Below are 21,409 nucleotides of genomic sequence, written 5' to 3' on the forward strand. Positions count from 1 at the left end.
CACGATCACAAAACAGCCTCGTGTGGACCCAGTGGACTGTTGCAGCTCTTAAATCAACTTGTATTGAGTAGAGAGTTGCAGACTCTCAACCAAGTCCTCTGCGAGGGTCGAACCCTAAAGCATCAGGTCAGAGGAGAACACTGCTATTACTACGGCTTCTGTGGTGAGCGTTTCCGAACCAATACTGTTTATGTTTTCATCTCACTCCACAACAACAGTCATCACAGAAGAATCAAGCAGGATGCGTTTCCCTCTGCAACCCCCACCTCTCGCCCAGGATAGGTGGTGAAGTCTTACAGTGTTTCATGTCGTTGTCACGATCTCTCTGTACTAAAAACGAAATGTTTTTTATTAATCAAATGAGCCAACATGTACCTACGTAATGCTAGAGTATGAACATGTCTCTCATCTCCCACCTCTTCCTCTGCAGCAGTACATAACGATCATATTACTCACGCTTTTCCAAAGTCCTTACCGCCAACCTACTTCATCCCGTACCCTACAACCCTCCCCAGGCAATACCACAGTGCCATCGACCTTCTTCCACACACACACACACACACACACACACACACACACACACCCACATATGCGCGCGCGCACACACACGCACCACTTCCAAGCACATTCACGGCTGATATACAAGTGAAACAGTTTTAGTTAGTGCTTACTGAGTGACCCAGATGTCGGATGACATGTGTAGGCCATAAACCAGTCTGATATCAGAGGTGACCGGAGGCGGTAGTGATGGTGGCGGGGAGGAAGCGAACCCTCCGGCCCCGACACACGGTACAGGCGGAACAGGTCAATGCCCCACCGCCGCGGCCTCCGCGCGCCGTCACGGGGTACGCCGGGGTAAAGCACCATTCTCGTCCCGGCCAATTAATCTTGCGCATCCGGCAAGCTCCACCGACACCGCCATCGTACCTTCCCTCCACACGGTAACCCAACACAAGGCTACACCCATGGCAATACCACAGCCTTATGTATAAACAACCCTCCGAATTTCTCGTTACGTTCACTTCTTCCAGAACGTCTTACATCGCTCTGAACTTCACCTCATCAAGACCCACTCCAAGTTTGCATCTCTGTATCGTCCCGTGTGTGGTAACACTGTGTACTTCCATCATCCTGGCTCCCTCCTGCTGCCTTCCTTACGCTACTCCCTCCTCTGGGTTGGCCCGCCTCCAAGCCTGCCTGCCTCCCTCTACCTATAACAGTACGCTATTTCTGCCTCCCGATCTGTACCCGTCGTCCGCCACGCTGCCTATAGCCGAAGGACGCTACACCACCCGACGCCCGTAGACAGACACCAGCGCCAGGATGACTGGTTTGGCTTCAGGCCTACCAATCGCCAGGGTCATTCAGGCTGCCAATCGCCAGGGTCATTCAAGCTGCCAATCGCCAGGGTCATTCAGGCTGCCAATCGCCAGGGTCATTCAGGCTGCCAATCGCCAGGGTCATTCAGGCTGCCAATCGCCAGGGTCATTCAGGCCGCCAATCGCCAGGGGAATGCTAAGTCCACCACACGAAAATTCTTCAACAACTTCTTCAGGTATTTCTGTATAATTCTGACTGCATACATCCTCACTATGCATACAGCCCATGATGCACCAACCTCACTACCCTCACAGGGGTTAGGCCGTACTGCACACTCACTCACATTCCACTAATATCTTTTTTCCCCTTATCAAATTCAAAGCGAAAACGAGCATTTTACATTGGAGATGACGTGGATAATGACATTGTATCGCACCGCTCTCACGAACATCATATGTATAGCTAATACGAACGCTTTCCATTAAGAAAATAGGTAGAACACACCACCTTTCATTCTCGCTGTGTAGTTTATATACATAATTTACCTATACTTTAACTGTACCCCTTGAGCGCGACAGTATGACCCCTGACTACGCAATTATGGCCCTTTACATATGATGGCCTGGCCTGTGTCCTTGCCAATATCAAGGGGTCAGGGGAAAGGTGAAGCCATCATACCCAACGGTTCTTACCGTCGTAACTTGAGGGGTCGTGAGGTCGCGCTCAAGGTTAAAGTCCCACTCACGACCCACTCCCTCCTCACCTTAGGTCACCGCGTGTGACAAGTGACTAACCTGATGGTGGACACCCAGCTTTCCTCACTCTACTGTGAGATTACTGTATCAGTTAACATACTGCTGGATGTGGAAGGCCTCTAGGTGTGTGTGCGCGCAATGCCCCCTCTCGTGTCCTGGAGGCGGTGATAAAACTTAGGGGAAATGAATTAAAATGAATGTTCGCTAATAGGCCAATAATCTTCCCTCTCTCGCTGTTTTCCGCGCGAGATCGAGACCCTGACATTTTTCATAGCTAGACACACGGGGTTTGGAGGTACAGTCTCTGAAACTAGGCATCATATACGCGTAATGCTGTTCTGCAGAAATTCGTTTCTGCATACCTTCCAAACATGGTTATAAATGTTAGGCATGATGGCTCAGGTAGATGTCATCTGCCATTACCGAGTTTGTTGTACATTGATGTTGATTTTTGGAAACACATTCTTCGCCCAGCTCCCCTCCAGACACATCTTCACTAAGGCTGGCCTTCTTATAGTTACAGGTATACTGATAGAAGAGTACATGCATACAGCACAGGAAGGTCTGCTGACTCATACGTGAAATTATGGTCAACTTCTTATACAGTTAAATTCCCTCTCCCTCAAAAAAAAATTAATATATATATATATATATATATATATATATATATATATATATATATATATATATATATATATATATATATATATACGAATGAAGTGCATATGAACACGCACATTCATAGAACATACAAACCTCTAACATCCAGGATCGAACCCGGGACCCTTGTGCCACAGGCGGAAATGCTACCGCTAGGCTATGGGCCTGGCACTCCCGCCTGCGGCACTGGGGTCCCGGGTTCGATTGTGGCTGTTGGAGGTTTGTATGATATATATATCAAAATAAAGGTGTTTCATTCTAAATATCATATACACTGTAATATTCCATGGTCTGCCATATCCTAACAGTCACTTGAATACGAAAGATCGCTTTCTTACGAATCCACAAAATAAATCTAAATCAAATCAAAAGATTCCTTACAATGAATATCAAAGCACCGAGACTCTTTTAATGTCTCTCGTCCCTCACAATGGTCACGTCCAACTTCTCTGCCCAGGCATGGAAGTCTTGCTCTTAACACTTTCTGGGGAGATAATTGTTCAGTCGCCCACATTCATCGCATATTACCCGTCTTTAGGTGAGTGTGGCAATGGCCTGGGGTGATGTGTTATCGTTGGACAAAACTCCGACCGGGACGCGCCCGGTCGAAGCTGTATTATCGAACCTCTGTCTCTTGATTATCGAGACAAAAGAGTTGGGTTCAGCTTCGAGCCGGGCGGCGTATCCCAGGACTTCACTCCTCGCCCGCGGTCCAAACCAGTGTACAGAATCTCTGGTCTGGGTCTGAGGCTCTGACCATCACGCATTTCCTCCCACAGCTTCACATCAGGGCCCTATCTGTCCACAGCTTCACATCAGGGCCCTCTCTGCCCACAGCTTCACATCAGGGCCCTGTCTGCCCACAGCTTCACATCAAGGCCCTGTCTGCCCACAGCTTCACATCAGGGACCTGTCTGCTCACAGCTTCACATCAGGGCCCTGTCTGCCCACGGCTTCACATCAGGGCCCTGTCTGGCCACAGCTTCACATCAAGGCCCTGTCTGCCCACAGCTTCACATCAGGGCCCTGTCTGCCCACAGCTTCACATCAGGGCCCTGTCTGCCTACAGCTTCACATCAGGGCCCTGTCTGCCCACGGCTTCACATCAGGGCCCTGTCTACCCACAGCTTCACATCAGGGCCCTGTCTGCCCACAGCTTCACATCAGGGCCCTGTCTGCCCACAGCTTCACATCAGGGCCCTGTCTGCCCACAGCTTCACATCAGGGCCCTGTCTGCCCACAGCTTCACATCAGGGCCCTGTCTGCCCACAGCTTCACATCAGGGCCCTGTCTGCCCACAGCTTCACATCAGGGCCCTGTCTGCCCACAGCTTCACATCAGGGCCCTGTCTGCCCACAGCTTCACATCAGGGCCCTGTCTGCCCACAGCTTCACATCAGGGCCCTGTCTGGCATCGTCGCACGGATGTTCACGGTACGGGTTTCCCATCTTCTGATACCACAACCTCAACTACTGATATTACTCCACATATCTGTCTGAACACACACACACACACACACACGCGCGCGCGCGCGCGCGAGACAGCCATGAACATAGCGTATATGGTAGGCAAACTCTCACACGGGCGTTGCTGCCGTCCACAATAGCCGTGGGGGACGAGAGCCCTCAAAGACCTACCACAACCCCAACAAAGCCACACAACACAACGCAAAACCTACAACAATCTGAGTCATGAGGCTGGGTCAAGTTAGGTGGGGTCAGGTGAGATCATACCACCTCAGACGCAGGTTACCAGTACCTGATGGTTGTAAGTTAAGCTACCCCCGACCACAATGAGTCACCACCGCTACAACAACTTCAGTCATTACTGTCAAACAACCTGATTACTCAACGATACAACACTCGTAATTACCTCTCTCATGCGACCTTATTAGTCAAGACTTAGATAACCTTAGCTACGATTGTCGTACTTTATTAATCATGACTTATGTAACCATAGTTACGACTGTAGTACCATATTAATCATGACTTATGTAACCATAGTTACGACTGTCGTACCATATTAATCATAACTTACGTAACCATAGTTACGACTATCGTACCTTATTAATCATGACTTATGTAACCATAGTTACGACTGTCGTACCATATTAATCATAACTTACGTAACCATAGTTACGACTATCGTACCTTATTAATCATGACTTATGTAACCATAGTTACGACTGTCGTACCATATTAATCATAACTTACGTAACCATAGTTACGACTATCGTACCTTATTAATCATGACTTATGTAACCATAGTTACGACTGTCGTACCATATTAGTCACGACGTACAAAACCATAGTTACGACTGTCGTACGACCTTATTGGTCAAGATTTGTACGACCTTCTTAGTCACGACTGTCGTATAGCCACATCAGTAACGACTTATCCTTCTTAGTTACGACTGTCGTAAGACCTCACTAGTCGGCTGTTATATAACCTAATTAGTCGCAACTGATGCACGACCATTTAAATCCCGACTTCCACGAACTTCTAGAATAGGTACGACTGTCGCACGACCTTCTCATTCTCAATAGTCTCAAGAGCCCGTGACGCATCATGACTGTCGTAAGACAATCCAGGCTCTGTGTTACGACCTCCAGACTCACGGCATTCGCGCGTTGCCCAAACAAAACTGTTCAGGTGAGTGTGTGTGTGTGTGGGGGGGGGGGGGGAGAGCATCACACTGGGGAAACCGAGGTCGGAGGTCACCACACAGGGTGGATGTGGTCACCACATCTTAGTGAACAGGACACCCGAGGTCACAGTCAGGTCATACCATGTCAACACACACCGCCTCATCCTGGGATGTGCTGTCTCTCTCACACTCTACAATAGCTGTAAAGCCACAACACAATTTCCGGGGTTAGGTTAATCTTCATCTTCCAAGGACTTGGCTCCTCCCCTGTAGGCAAATCATGTCCACTTCCAGGAAAATAAGGCAGTGATGCCGTAAAGGGAATAATAATAATAATATCAATAATAATAATAATAATAATAATAATAATAATAATAATAATAATAATAATAATAATAACTATAATAACTATAATAATAACTATCATAATAATATGACACTTATAAACAATTGAAAATACGAGGTTATGAAACATGACACATATAAACAATTGAAAATACGAAGTTATAAAACATGACACATATAAACAATTTAAAATACGACATAATTTGGTATACATGCCCTATACTAAATGAGGATAACCCACATCAATGGACGTAGATTTGTTTGTATTATTCCACAGTATCACCCAAACAACTGAAGAACCAGGAAACGTGCGCACGGATCCCTCCTTCATCTATGTATTCATCACGGGTATGCCCCTCTTAAAATCTCTTTCCAAGTCCAAAACCTTCAACTGTAAGTAGCCAAATTTTCAACAGAGATAACATCAAAAGCAGAAAGAAAAAAATAATAACTGTACGTCATAGCAGCACTAAAAGCACTTACACTTAGAAATAAGCACATCAACAAAACCAATACACAGCGTCTATCGCCTTAATAATAATAATACTCTTCCGGGTCGGAAATGCCTCGGTTAGGGGGTCTTGCGCCAGGATATACACACAGAGAGAGGTCGGGAGGAACACCAACTCGCTGTGCCAGCCATCATGACTGGAACGCTACACCCAACACGCTTACATTTCATCATCCCAGCTAGGCTGATGCTGCCGACGACAACGCTACTTTCCCCATTGCTCTGTAACTTCAATCTACGCCAGTCTCGCATGCTGTCAAATCGCATTTTTTTTCCCCCCTCACGCTAAATAAGTCCCGCCAATTCCAGCAGGCCAACAGTGAACGAACATTATATTATTCTTGAGCAATGCTACACCTGCCTACAGAGATAACGTTAATAAGGCTCTGATATTCACTGCTTACATCACACGTAAAAGCTCATGTTATCGCGCTACTTCTTCCCACACGCTTCTTGCCCTAAACAATTGTGGCGTTACGCCACTATGACTCATTATAATTCTATCCTCGACTTTTATCTTTTTCCTATCGAAGGTTCCGGTCACGGACCCCCTAAGTCCCCTTCAAGGCCCGGCTTTCAATCAAATACAAAAAAAAAATGGCTAAAAACAGAAAAACGGAGAGGAAAAATTAACTTAAGCTTTAGTTAACGAGGAAAACTTGCGTTTAAAAAAAAAAAAAAAGGGGGACGTTGTAGTTGTTGGTGAAGAGGTAAACAGGAAAACTCACGAGTGAAGGTAAAGAAACAGTATCACACACACACACACACACACACACACACACACACACACACACATGAGTTGCCAACCACCACACATTGCCCAAGCGAAGGAGTGGCTCCCATGTATTACGTGGTCTAACTAAAGGTACTGACACAACCTTAGCCAGTTCTGGGGAGCAGAACCTAACGTATCTAAAGAAGGGAAAAAGGGAGACCAGTAATGCTGCGCTATACTAGAACACCAACAATACTAAAGCATGAACAATGATGCTACTACGGCTGATTTGCCAACACGGCTCCCACACGGGAGCTAGCTAGGCTGCGGTTAGCCATCGCGCTATGCCAAGGAGACGCGCAACTTTCAAACAGGTCTGTACGATAAAGAGTGACATCTTTTTGTGTCTGAATCATTAACCCTTGATATTTTGACTTATCATAGACAAATAATAGCCTAGCTGGACAGACATATCTTAAGAATCCTTTAAGACTAGTCAATATTTACCGGTAAATTATCAATTATCATTTTTCACCCTCCTCTTCATCTAAATAACCTAACAAAGTTTTCCTACGAAGCGAGGTGACTTTTACAATGGAGAATAGAGAGTATTTTTGCCAGAAAACATTCACTTCCCATGAGTGGCCAGCAGGTACACTCAGGATCAGAAAAACCGAAAACCTGTGTCACCCCCATTTGATATCTCTCGACTCACTACCACACCCGTACCAAGAGCGGACTTCCACAAACTTGTCTCAGCGACGGGCGAGAGGACTAGAACCTCCCGGGACCTCGTTTTTATCAGACGAGTTAAGAGACAGGATCCCTCAGGTCAATGATTCCATCAAAGGTGAGGTAAGGTAAAGTGTTGTGGAGCCAATTTGAAGTGCAGTTAGGTATGTATATCACGTCATCGAAACCCGAGCCGGCGAAACGGACCCAACTGCACACCGACTCACTCGGGCTAGGCTGTGATGACCCCGAGGTTTCCCGGACTGCGGAAGCAACGCGCCGTGCAATGAACTACCCCAACACTAACCCGTTCGTACATGCCACACCAACACGGTGGCGGCTGGTGTGAGTAATGATGACATATAACCCAGAGTCAACTGATGATAAAACACACTAGCGAGTGGGGAAGGGGGAGGAGGAAGACCATTGTCAACGCCATTATTCGTCTTTTTAAGAAATATATATATAAAAAAAAAAGGGCTCTGTTGCATGGAAGTAAGGCGATTGAAGATAAAAACTGAAGTGTTATATAAAAATGGTTTTGTTGCATCAATGACTTGAGAAAATGACGAGTAAACCAAAGGAGGAAATCAACGGGACCTAATTTCTTGCGGGCAAAATAACTATATCTATTGTACTGTGCAGACGCTGAGAGGATGGAAGACCTTACCCAAACACACTGGCCTTCCTGGTGGACAATGTACGTCACACGAGAAAGACATAGAACCATAACAGAGGCAAGGTGGGTAACGGATATGAGGAAATGCTGGTATACAACAGACTGGAATGAGGAGTATCCAAGGACAAACACTGAGTCACTGGAGGCAACACACCATCACGCACACTAACCCACGGAATGTCCCTTTACCTCAAGTAGTTATACACAGGCCACACACTATAAGTAACATTTCCGTATATATATGTGTGTGGACTTCCTCCCTCAAGACATACGTTCTTTCGAAGACCTATCCATCGACAGGTGTGTTAATGTGTTTTTGTTTACAGCTTTCGGATGTAATTAGAGCAATTAACTGTTAATATCACCCATATTTGTGTCCAGCGCCCTCAAAATATATTTTTGCTTCTACAAATGTGTCTAACAATAAGCTGTTCGTTTGTACATGTGTGATTACTACTGTCTGTAATGGGGAGAGAGTGTTATACTTGGGGTGTCCCGCATCGTCATCTTGTACATACAAGTAACAAGTCTTTTAACCTTGTACATACATGTAACAAGTCTTTTAACCTTGTACATACATGTACCAAGTCTTTTACTCCATTGTTTGTGCACACACACACCCTATCCAATGCCAGTTCTTCGTGTGTGTGTGTGTGATTACCTTACTTGTAGTGTACGGGCAGGGGAGTTTTACCTTCGTGGGGCCCTATCTCTTGAACATTCCCTACCATCATATCACTTTTGAAACTTGTATGCAGTCCACATTTACAACATTCTCTTTCAGTTTATTCCATTCGCCCACCACTCTTATACTTGAAAAAAAAATTACCTTATATATATACATATATATATATATATATATATATATATATATATATATATATATATATATATATATATATATATATATATATATATATATATATATAAGGAAACAACAGACGACCACACACACAGACACACACACGTCTTTATCTTGTATATTAACTGCCTGTTCTACCTCCATCTCCTCTGACGATGTGATCATTACACGAAAATGCACTTGGGAACTTATCGTGCTTCATTTTCCTAATGGTTTTATGCATGTACTAGATCACGCGCACCAATGTGACCTTGCAATATATATATATATATATATATATATATATATATATATATATATATATATATATATATATATATATATATATGTGTGTGTGTGTGTGTGTGTGTGTGTGTGTGTGTGTGTGTGTGTGTGAAATGCACGTGAAGTTGTATCGAGAAAGATATACATAGAGCAATACACGCTAAAATGTACTCAGGATCCGACCCTCTATCATTACCAACACACGCAAGGACATAGCAACCTTTGCTTACCCCCGTCGTACACAAGTCTAAGTAAGCTGCCACTACCTCACGCGCCACGCCCCTCCTACCTCACCCGTACTGTTGTCACCAACACCCACACCTAGTGACGCGTTCTGCTGCCTCCTATGCTACTCACCAGCAGGATACTCCCCCAGTAACACATCTTCCCCAGCATACATATCACTACTATTTCCCTCTCCAGCTCTTGACGAGATATCCAAGATCGCTCACAACAGCCGGAGGTTATGAACTTCAAGCCAAAGTCGTCGGAGAGATACTACCTTTCCTTAAAGATGACGCGAGTGTGGCAATATGGGAAGTCAATACAAACTCCAGGTACCAGCAGTTACACCTCTCCTACGTCTTACAAAACTACGTACATCTACTCGTACATGGTAAACGGTTTTAGTGCATGAAGCTATGGTACATTCGACGCCTCCATAACCATCCAGGGAGACCCCGAAGGCTTGCAACGGCGGGTTCAACACGTCAACTTTAATCTTGCCAGTAAGATGAGGGATTTGAAGTCTGACGCAGAGGCATGACGCACGCCCTACAAGATCCTGATGTCTGCAGGGGATGTGGTGGTTGTCTGTCTCTTCTACCAAAACGAAGCGTCTCCAGCCAGCCGCGTCACGGCCATCTTAAATTATCTATGTATCATCGTTCAATTCTCACCCGTGGCTGAGGACAATGTAACTGCTCGGGAAGAGCGTATTAATGAGCACTAATACTCTGTCTCGTCTCACCACATTATGCTGCTGATACCCAACACACGTATCGACAACTTGCGTCCTCCCACATTCTTCCTGTACGCCAGGCCTCCCTCACCACCCAAACCCCGAACGCCTGAACGATATGAAGCCTTTAGCTGTATACAATAAAGGGAGACAAAGTTGCCTCAACTGACGCATTAGGAAAACATGGCCAGTAGGAGGGCACGCCATCGCAGTCCATGACTGCAGCCAGCCTCCAACAGCCAGGGGCAACAGCCTTAAGGTAATGAATCCATTACACCGACAGCGGACGCATACGTTGTCCTTTCCTCCTGATAAAATACGAGTAATGTCTTACCCACACATTACGTTGAACCAGTGACTGCGGATACACCGTACAGGCTACACAAGCCACACGCAACCCAACTGATAAGTACCCATTAAGGTTTTACATTAGTTTTTCACAGCCGTGTGTGCCAACTTAATGAAACTGCGAGTCCAAAGCAACACATGAGATCCACGAACAAGAAGCCCACACAATCATCGTGTAAATGAGGAGGTATGAGGACGCACCACAGGGCATACTGACTGCGGCAGTTGCCACGTCTCCAGGCTAGGGGACAACCTAACCAGACACAGGCGATAGAAGAGGCCCTCTTGTTCCCACGGCCTGGGTTAGGTTAGAACAGTCTCGATCAACAACACCTCCTGCAACACGACACGCTGGGAGGGAGAGTTCCCTGTCGTGACTCTTACTTCGTCAGGCAACACAGCCTCTGCCGCGCCCAGGACCCCTGCCAACCTTATCCGTCCTTGACCTGTAAATATAACTCTGGCACCAGAGGACATGGAGCCAACAGGCACGACCCAACGCTACCACCAGATCATGATGACGGTCACAAAGACAAGCATCCCCCCCAAAAAAAAAACTGAACCCTTCAAATATCTGGGATGATCACAGTATGTGTCTACGGGAGTCGGTGCGGTACACAACCATCTCACGATCTACCACAACATACACAACCGTCTCACGATCTACAACATACAACCTCAATGCATCGATATTGTACCCTCCTTCCAGCTCCTCCTTACATACCAAGACATAGTACTCGCACCTTTTCCACCACAGAAAAAAAAAAAAAAAAAAAAATATATATATATATATATATATATATATATATATATATATATATATATATATATATATATGAGGATAGGGGATTAAGAATACTTCCCACGTATTCCCTGCGTGTCGTAGAAGGCGACTAAAAGGGGAGGGAGCGGGGGGCTGGAAATCCTCCCCTCTCGTTTTTTTTTTTTTTTTTTTTTTTCAAAAGCAGGAACAGAGGGGGCCAGGTGAGGATATTCCAAAAAAGGCCCAGTCCTCTGTTCCTAACGCTACATCGCTAACGCGGGAAATGGCGAATAGTTTACAAGAAATATATATCTATATGGCGAACCATGAATAACACCCGATATAAAATACTGGAGCTGTGTTCTACGATATTAGGGCGCCACTGGAACATTCTGAATGCAAAACTGTTACTCTGTGCTGGGGTCACTCCTGTAGGAGCAGCGGCATGAACATGTCTCTGTAAACCTGGGCGTGACACACTGTCATTCCCCCAGTCTTCCTTTGAAAGTCACCCCCATCGCACTGGTCCCTCGACCGGCATGTAACGCTCATGTCCTTGGCGTGACGGGACGACTCACGAGGGCGATGGCGTGACCTCATGACCTCACTGTGAATGATGAGGTCAATGGCTCGGCCATCGTACCCAGGGATTACATAGATATATAACCCACGACAATTCCTCACACTGGAGGAGAGCACGGCTCACCTGCCCAACCCGATATAACTCGAGCGGCTGGACCAACCCACCCGTGCCTCCCAGTCATGTACCCGGGGCTGTGTTGCCCGTCTGGGGGAGATGGCCGCCTCGTACGTCACCACACCACACCACACGGTCATGCAACTTGCTAACTTTATACGCAAAAGTCAAGCTTTACTCGCTCTCATATAACTTGCTAACTTTATACCCAAAAGTCAAGCTTTACTCGCTCTCATGCAACCTGCTAACTTTATACGCAAAAGTCAAGCTTTACTCGCTCTCATGCAACCTGCTAACTTTATACGCAAAAGTCAAGAGGAAGGAGAGCCAGAGGAAGAAGAGCTTCTCCAAGCTCGAAATGCCTGATGCCTTGCCTGAATGGCCTCAGAACAGGAACGGTTGAACAATGGACTGGAGGAAGAGGTCGTCTTGGAAGAAGATGGGATAAACGCTTTCACCCACGCAAGAATAACCTCTGCTATGCGTTTGGCGGCGACAGAAGCATCACCATATAAGCCACAGTTGTTTACCTAAGGAAAGTCGGAGAAGAGGTTAACGTAAAGTCATTCCAGTCAGCTTTGTTGAGGTGCCGGTATTTACGCTTGCAAGGGGCTGCCGTAGGGGGAAGATGTCGTTAAAACACATACATTCATGAGAGTGTGATCAAATGGACCAATTATGGGTGAGACTGTGTACATAAAAGCGGGATGGACTAGAGGTGAAAAACGGATCTAGAATACCAGGAGAATGGTCACGGCGGTCACGAATAAGGAACGATTAATCCAAATAAAAGCCGTAGCAGAAGAATGAACACAAACACCACAAAAAGCACTCGGATCATAGACATCTCTTACTTAAATGGGATTCGAGAGTTACAACATAACTGACCCCTAAAGGGAAATATGCCAGTCTGGAGCTGGGAACATTAACCAAGAGACGGGCACTGTTATGACGGATGGGAGACAGCCACGAGACGCGAGGGCTGGCAAGATGGACGAAAATAAAAAGACGTGGGCAGGATATACAATGGCAGGAGACGCAAGGCGGGTGAAGGAAAGATTACCAATCAAACGAAGACAACTATCTGGGGGAGAGAGGTCGAGGGAGGAGGGGCGGCAGACCCCGTGGTACGGGGCCAAGCACCAGCCTGAGGAACTGGTACGTCGGAGGTGGGACGAGGAGAGACTGGACCGAGGGAGAGCCACCCAACCTCGTCCGTCGCGGTGATGGGAGGAACGTCATCGCTGACCAAGGAACGCCGGAACGGGAATAACACCCAGGGAATGGAGGACAAGAACGGCCGAGCGGGCCTGATCTAATGGTGGCGGAACAGGCAGTACAGGGTGAGGGGATGGGACCATGGTGGTACAAGAGGCAGCACAAGACGAGGCCTGGTGTGACAGGGAGAGTCCATAAACCTTGTACCTCTTACTTATGGCCACACGTCACTCACTAGGGTCTCGTGGTGACACGACTGGAACCGTCTTTCCTCACTCCTGCCATGCACCTCCCTCCATTCCCTCCCTGAGAGGCCAACTAAGCCACAATCCTCACCACTCGTACTGTCTACGTTGCTCCCGACGGATAAACCGACCTGCAGGTTGAATACACACCACCTCCACGAGAGAACTTGGCTTCACATGCGTTACTATATCTGTGCGAGTCACACGGGAACTGCCTTCCCTCTCACTGGCCCTCAGCTCTCATCACCTGACCTTAATGGCGCCCCTCCTGGTGGGCTGGGATGGTATACTCACCTTGCAGGTGTCCCTCCTGGCGGGCTGGGATGGTATACTCACCTTGCTGGTGTCCCTCCTGGCGGGCTGGGATGGTATACTCACCTTGCTGGTGTCCCTCCTGGCGGGCTGGGATGGTATACTCACTAGGGTACTCACCTGGTGGAAGATAACCTCGGCGTCGCCGGAGTAGCGTGTGGCGTCCTCGCCACCTTGCAACAGCACGACGCTCCTGGGGGTCATCTTGTGCTTGGCCAAGCGCTTCAGGAGGCGCTGCCTGTTCTCGGAGTGGAGGCTCATGGGCACCTTGAGCGTGTGCTCGCCCAGTTCGAAGTGGGCGGCACCATCAGCGTAGCGGGGAGCACCGGTACTGTGTGGGTTGGCCAAGAGATCGTCAGTCATAATGACCCATGAAATATATGAAGGACAACACACAGCCATAACCCATCCCTCACACAGGAACATATGACACCACCTAACCCCTCCACAGCTGTCACGTACAGAATAACAGTAACATGCATGTCGAACTCTATCCTCAATCACCTATACCACTGTTTTTCTCAACTTTCTTCGTCAATACAGCCACGTAAACCCACCCTTATTATCATTTCTTTGTGGTAAAAAAACTGTGACGTCAAACCTTCACAAGAACCTACGTCACTGCAAGACACACTGGAGTCATTCCCGTGACAACATTAACATCGCTAAGGTGAAATTACGTTTATACCCACCACAGCGCTGAACACCACGCCACTGGAGATCATACGCGAGACAAGACCTTTCCCTTGGGAGCAGACGGAGCAACGGCCGCAAAATGCGGTGATCGTAACCGCAAAACTGTCTAGCAAATGCATACTCCCACATCTACATTCCCTCACCACAATATCACCAACATCGAACTCATCTACTATGATCTTATCTTATCATAAATATGCCACAAGAGGACACCTAAAAGGGGAGAGAGAGAGAGAGAGAGAGAGAGAGAGAGAGAGACCGCCTGCATGTACACAAACATACTTTAATGCCTGATTACCGTCTCCAGCGTTTAGCGAGGTAGCCCTAGGAACAGACAAAGAGAGGCCACATCCGCTCACGTACAGCTCACGTATCCACATCCAGGCCCCACAGACCTCTCCATGGCTTACCCCGGACGCTTCACATGCCCTGATTCAGTCCACTGACAGCGAGTCGACCCTAGTATACCACATCGTTCCAATTCACTCTATTCCATATAAGCTTTTCACCCTCCTGTATGTTCAGGCCCCGATCGCTCAAAATGATTTTCACTCCATCCTTCCACCTCCAATTTGGTCTCCTCGTTCCCTCCACCTCTGACATATATAAATCCTCTTTGTCAACCTTCCTCATTCAATTTCTCCATATGTCCAAACCATTTCAGCACACCATCTTCATCTCTCTAGACTCATTTTTATTACCAAACATCTCTCTTACCCTTTCATTACTTACTCCATCAACCCACCTCACACCAAATATTGTCCCCAGACATTTCATCTCCTACACAACCACCCTCCTCCGTACAATCCTATCTCTAGCCCATGCCTCGCAACCATATAATATTGTGAGGACTACTGTCCCCTCAAATATTCCTATTTTTGCCCTCCCAGATAACGTTCTCTTTTTCCACGCATTCTTCAGTGCTCCCAAAACCTTCGCTCCCTCCACCATCCTCTGACACACATCCATTTTCGTAGTTCCATTTGCTGCCATGTCCACACCCAAACATCTAAAACACTTCATTTCCTTCGATTACTGTCCAATCAAACTCACATCCTAACTAACCGGTCCCTCAACCCTGCTCAACCTAATAACCAACTTGCTTTTATTCACATTTACTCAACTTTCTCTTTTCACACACTCTTCCAAACTCGGGCATCAACTTCAGCAGTTTCCCCCTCGAATCCGCCAGTAATGTTGTATCATCAGCAAACAAATGACTCACATCCCAGGCCCTCTCATCCCTCACGGATAGCATACTCGCCCCTCTCGCCAATACTCTCGCATTTACCTCCCTCACCACCTCATCCATAAAGAAATTGAACTATGGTAACATTACACACCCCTGTCGCAGACCAACCTCAGATGGAACCATTTACACTCCTCTCTTCCTACTCTTACACCAAATCTTACATCCATGATAAAAATTCACTGCTTGTAGCAGCTTACCTCCCACACCATATATTCTTTAGACCTTCCAAAAAGCATCTCCATCAACCCTATCATATGCCTTCTCCACATCCATAAATGCCACATGTAAATCTATTTGCTTATCTAAGTAATTCTCACACATTCTTCAAAACAAACACCTGATACACCTATCCTTTTCTACTTCTGAAACCACACTACTCCTCTCCAATCGGATGCTTTATACATGCCTTCACCCTCTCAATCAATACCCCTCTCATACCTTACTAGGAATACTCAACAAACTTATACCTCTGCAGTTTGAACACTCACCTTTATCTCCCCTGCCTTAATACAACGGCACTATGCATGCATTCCGTCCATCCTCAGGCACCTCACTATGATCCATACATGCAATGAATAGCCTTACCAACCAATCAAGAACAAAGTCACTCCCTTTCTTCATACATTCAACAGCAATGCCATTCACTCCCGGCACCTTACCGCATTTCATCTCACGGAAAGCTTCCACCACTTCTCTCTTCACCAAACAATTCCCCGTGACTCTTGCACTTTGCATACCATGCCCAGCAAAAACACCCTACATCTACCACTCAACCATCAAACACATCTAACAGTCCTTCAGAATACTCACTTCATCACTACCAGTTATCACTTCTCCCTTTACCCCCTTACCGATGTTCCCATCTACTCTCTTGTCTCACGCACATAAACCCTTCTAAAACACTTTATTCTTCTTCAAAGTTTAAAGATACTCGCCCTCCCCAACTCTCATTAGCACTCTTTGTCAACCCCCTGCACCTTCCTCTTGACCTCCTTCCGCTTTCTCTTATATAATTTCCAATCATTTGCTGTCTTTCCCTGTAAGTACCGCCTAAACGCCACTCTTTTTTCTTTCACCAGCAACTTTCCTTCTTCATCCCACCACCCACTACCCCTCCTAATCTGCCCACCTCCCACTTTCGCATGCCACAGGCATCTCTTGCGCATGCTAGCACTACTTCCCTAAAGACCTTCCATTCCACCATCCACTCCCCTTGATTCATTTAATCTCTCCTTTTGCCATTCTACACTCAATCTCTCCTGGTACTTCGTCACTAAAGTCTCTTTGCCAAGCTCACTTACTCTCACCACTCTCTTCTCCCCGACACTTGTTTCCTCCTTCTCGAAAACCTCTATATATCTCAACCCTCGTCTCACAAGACAGTGATCAGGCATCCCACCCGTCGCCCCTCTCAGCACATTTACATCCAGATGTCTCTCTTTTACACGCCTCTCTATTAATAAGTAATTCAGTGATGCCCGGTGACCATCTCTCCTACTCACACACACACACACACACACACACACACACACACACACACATAAACACACACACACACACACACACACACACACACACATAAACACATACACACATATAAACACACACACACACACACACACACACATATATATATATATATATATATATATATATATATATATATATATATATATATATATATATATATATATAATAGAGAGAGAGAGAGAGAGAGAGAGAGAGAGAGAGAGAGAGAGAGAGAGAGAGAGAGAGAGGAGAGATAATCCTAAAGATTGATGTTCAGACTTAACTTTCAGAAAAAAAAAAATCTATACCAAACGGCAATGTATCAGTATGGCCATTAACAGGGGAATCATCACTTAAATACCCACGGTCATAATGACGCCCCTTACTTAAACCCTGATAACAGCTATCACTTGTGGGAGTTGTACCTCTCCACCAGCCTAAACGTAATTGTCCTTACTGTTACAATCATGACAGCACAAGTAAAAAGCAAAGCATCTGAAAGCTGCTCCACTCATTTGCGAGATGCGATCACAAAAAAAAAAAAATCAAAGCGAGTAAACAATATCAGACAACCCATGTTATTACATATAGGACATCACATATGCGTCATCCAGTAATCTCTCTCTCTCTCTCTCTCTCTCTCTCTCTCTCTCTCTCTCTCTCTCTCTCTCTCTCTCTTTGTCAATAAACATAACATTCACTCCCCTTGGATTACATTCACGAACTAATCCCCCCATCCCGAATTCATAGTCAAAAATACGATAACACATCTTATCGAGTCTACATTATCACAAAACAACATCCCTGATAACATATGACAATAACACGATAGCACTGCAAAAAAACAGACAAAGGATGGCCGATTAATTACACATTTACTTCCTAAAGCAGTTAAATATACACTGAGAGCTTGGATATATACACTGAAAGCTTGGATATAACCGGGTCAGGTCAATAACCACCTGTTGCTATCGGCTTCTCATTCACAGAGTATTATGTTAGCGAAACACACAAACTCCCTGTCGCTTAACCGAAATGTACTTTTGAGTACATAACACAGCCATTAACACATAGTATTTCTTGCATTTACAATATCTACAAACGTAAAAACGTATACTATTAGATAAAGCTAATAATACACTCTGTAAACATAACATAGAGTACGATCAGCTGGCTGTCGCTTACCCTTCTCCGTTATAAATTGTTGAAGTACGTCCAAAACAACATTAAAAACCTACACATTCAAAGGACTAATTTAAAAGAAGCATCTCTGATAAGCCATCAAAATGCTCTATGATGTCATCAATGAGGAAACGAGAAATTAACAGGAAATCAGCAACTCACGTCTTGTCGTTTGAGGCCATGATGCAGATAGACTCGTGCCTCCGTGAAGCAGCTTAGCTATCGTAAGGTCGGCTAGCGAGTGAGCCCACTGGGATCATGGAGGCGACAGACGAGAATGGTGGGAATTTCAAACACCTAACCCGTGTGTCACCTCAGCATCCAGGTTGACGAACGACTCAAGCTATTAATTCAATAAATGATATAGAGTTTAGATTTTTTAAAGAAAAAAAAGAAGTCCATGAGAACATGAAGGTTTTAAAACAAATATTTTAAAAATGAACCATGCGGCAAGTCCACTACTCAGGCTTACCTGCGTTTGGCAAAGGAAACGATCAGCACACACACACACACACTCTCCAACATCTGTCGCGTAACCTGTGTGTGTATATATATATGCATCCTTGTGTTACGCATTAAGTAACGCAGTTCAATAAAACTCGGGCCTTCATTTCGAAGAAAAAGGGAAGCAAAAATACAATATTCAATGACGGGGGGGGGAAAAATAATGATGCAGTAAACAGGCAAGACTTGAGAACCTTACAAGACATAGTATACCATACATATAATGTACTACAAATTCCCATGTTCTGTTACAGTACATAAACAGTTCTGTTAACTGCGTGAGAAGCGACCTGATCACAACCTTTAAAGATGTAAACATCAGATCGACCGGCTGTGGCAGTACACGAGACCAGTGGAGGAGAAAATGGTTGGGAGGCGAGAGAGAGAGAGAGAGAGAGAGAGAGAGAGAGAGAGAGAGAGAGAGAGAGAGAGAGAGAGAGAGAGAGAGAGAGAGAGAGAGAATTACCTCTGGAGATAGAGAAGAAAGAATACTTCCCACGTATATATATATATATATATATATATATATATATATATATATATATATATATATATATATACATCCCTGGGGATAGGGGATTAAGAATACTTCCCACGTTTTCCCTGCGTGTCGTAGAAGGCGACTAAAAGGGGGAGGAGCGGGAGGCTGGAAATCCTCCCCCCTCGTTTTTTTTTAATTTTCCAAAAGAGGGAACAGAGGGGGGCCAGGTGAGGATATTCCACAAAGGCCCAGTCCTCTGTTCTTAAACGCTACCTCGCTGGCGCGGGAGATGGCGAATAGTTTTAAAAAAAAGATATATATATATATATATATATATATATATATATATATATATATATATATATATATATATATTCATACTATTCGCCATTTCCCACGTCAGCGAGGTAGCGTTAAGAACTGAGGACTGGGCCTTTGAGGGAATATCCTCACCTGGTCCCCTTCTCTGTTCCTTCTTTTTGGAAAATTCAAAACGAGAGGGGAGGATTTCCAGCCCCCCAGCTCCCTCCGCTTTTAGTCGCCTTCTACGACACGCAGGGAATACGTGGGAAGTATTCTTTCTCCCCTATCCCCAGGGATATATATATATATATATATTCTTATGAGTCCACGGGGAAAATGAAACACGAAAAGTTCCCAAGTGCACTTTCGTGTAATAATCACATCATCAGGGGAGACACAGAGAGAAATATAACAGTCAGTTGATATACATCGAAGAGACGATGCTAGGACACCATAAGACACACAGACTCGGACATACACACATCCATGAGAGCGGAGCCATTGGTAAGTGCTATACCGTTATGAGCGAGATTGAGTTGGCCTAAAGTCATGACCAGCCATCCAGCCAGCCACCAGACCTGCTCTGTACAGGCCGCCATGTTAGCAATATGTACCGGTCATCGATTGCCAGGATAGCCACGCACCTCCTTCGCTCACATAACTTTCCCTTATCACTTATGCAAACATCTACCATTTATTAAGTTATTTATTCATTTATTATTATCATTATCATTATTATTATCATTATTATCATTATTATTATTATTATTACTATTATCATTATCATTATTATTATTATTATCAATATTATCATTATCATTATTATTATTATTATTATTATTATTATTATTATCATTATTATTATTATTATTATATTACTATCCGAGGCAGAGAGATGAACTCTCCGTGTATATTTCTCTCTTGGCTGATTTTGTTCCTAAGTTCAACAAGTAGTAATACAAAAAGGGGAGGATTTTCAGAGATTTATAAATATGGAATTAAAACCTGCAAAGCATAATGTTAGAAATGTTGATCGTGTACACCAGCTACACACGCGCATGATGCTGGTCAGCGTACAACACACGCACGTGTACACCAGCTACACACGCACATGATGCTGGTCAGCCTACAACACACGCACGTGTACACCAGCTACACACGCACATGATGCTGGTCAGCGTACAACACACGCACGTGTACACCAGCTACACACGCACATGATGCTGGTCAGTGTACAACACACGCACGTGTACACCAGCTACACACGTGCATGATGCTGGTCAGCGTACAACACACGCACGTGTACACCAGCTACACACGCGCATGATGCTGGTCAGCGTACAACACACGCACGTGTACACCAGCTACACACGCACATGATGCTGGTCAGCGTATAACACACGCACGTGTACACTAGCTACACACGTACATGATGCTGGTCAGCGTAC

At 45.4% G+C, this 21,409-nt stretch overlaps 1 protein-coding gene across 1 annotated transcript in view; it reads right to left on the minus strand.

The window, feature by feature from the left end:
• Dip-C (dipeptidase C) overlaps window positions 1–18,988 on the minus strand; it is a 399,836-nt gene extending 380,848 nt beyond the window's left edge. Inside the window, exons 1-2 of the mRNA XM_071681611.1 lie at window positions 18,836–18,988; window positions 14,155–14,365 (exon numbers count right to left, since the gene is read on the minus strand). Of these exons, the coding sequence (XP_071537712.1) occupies window positions 14,155–14,365; window positions 18,836–18,855 (231 nt within the window). The 5' untranslated portion in view covers window positions 18,856–18,988. The remainder of the gene's footprint in view (window positions 1–14,154; window positions 14,366–18,835) is intronic.
• Between the last annotated feature and the right edge of the window lie 2,421 nt (window positions 18,989–21,409).

Source organism: Panulirus ornatus, chromosome 33 (genome assembly GCF_036320965.1).
Source record: "Panulirus ornatus isolate Po-2019 chromosome 33, ASM3632096v1, whole genome shotgun sequence".
Lineage (NCBI taxonomy): Eukaryota > Metazoa > Arthropoda > Malacostraca > Decapoda > Palinuridae > Panulirus > Panulirus ornatus.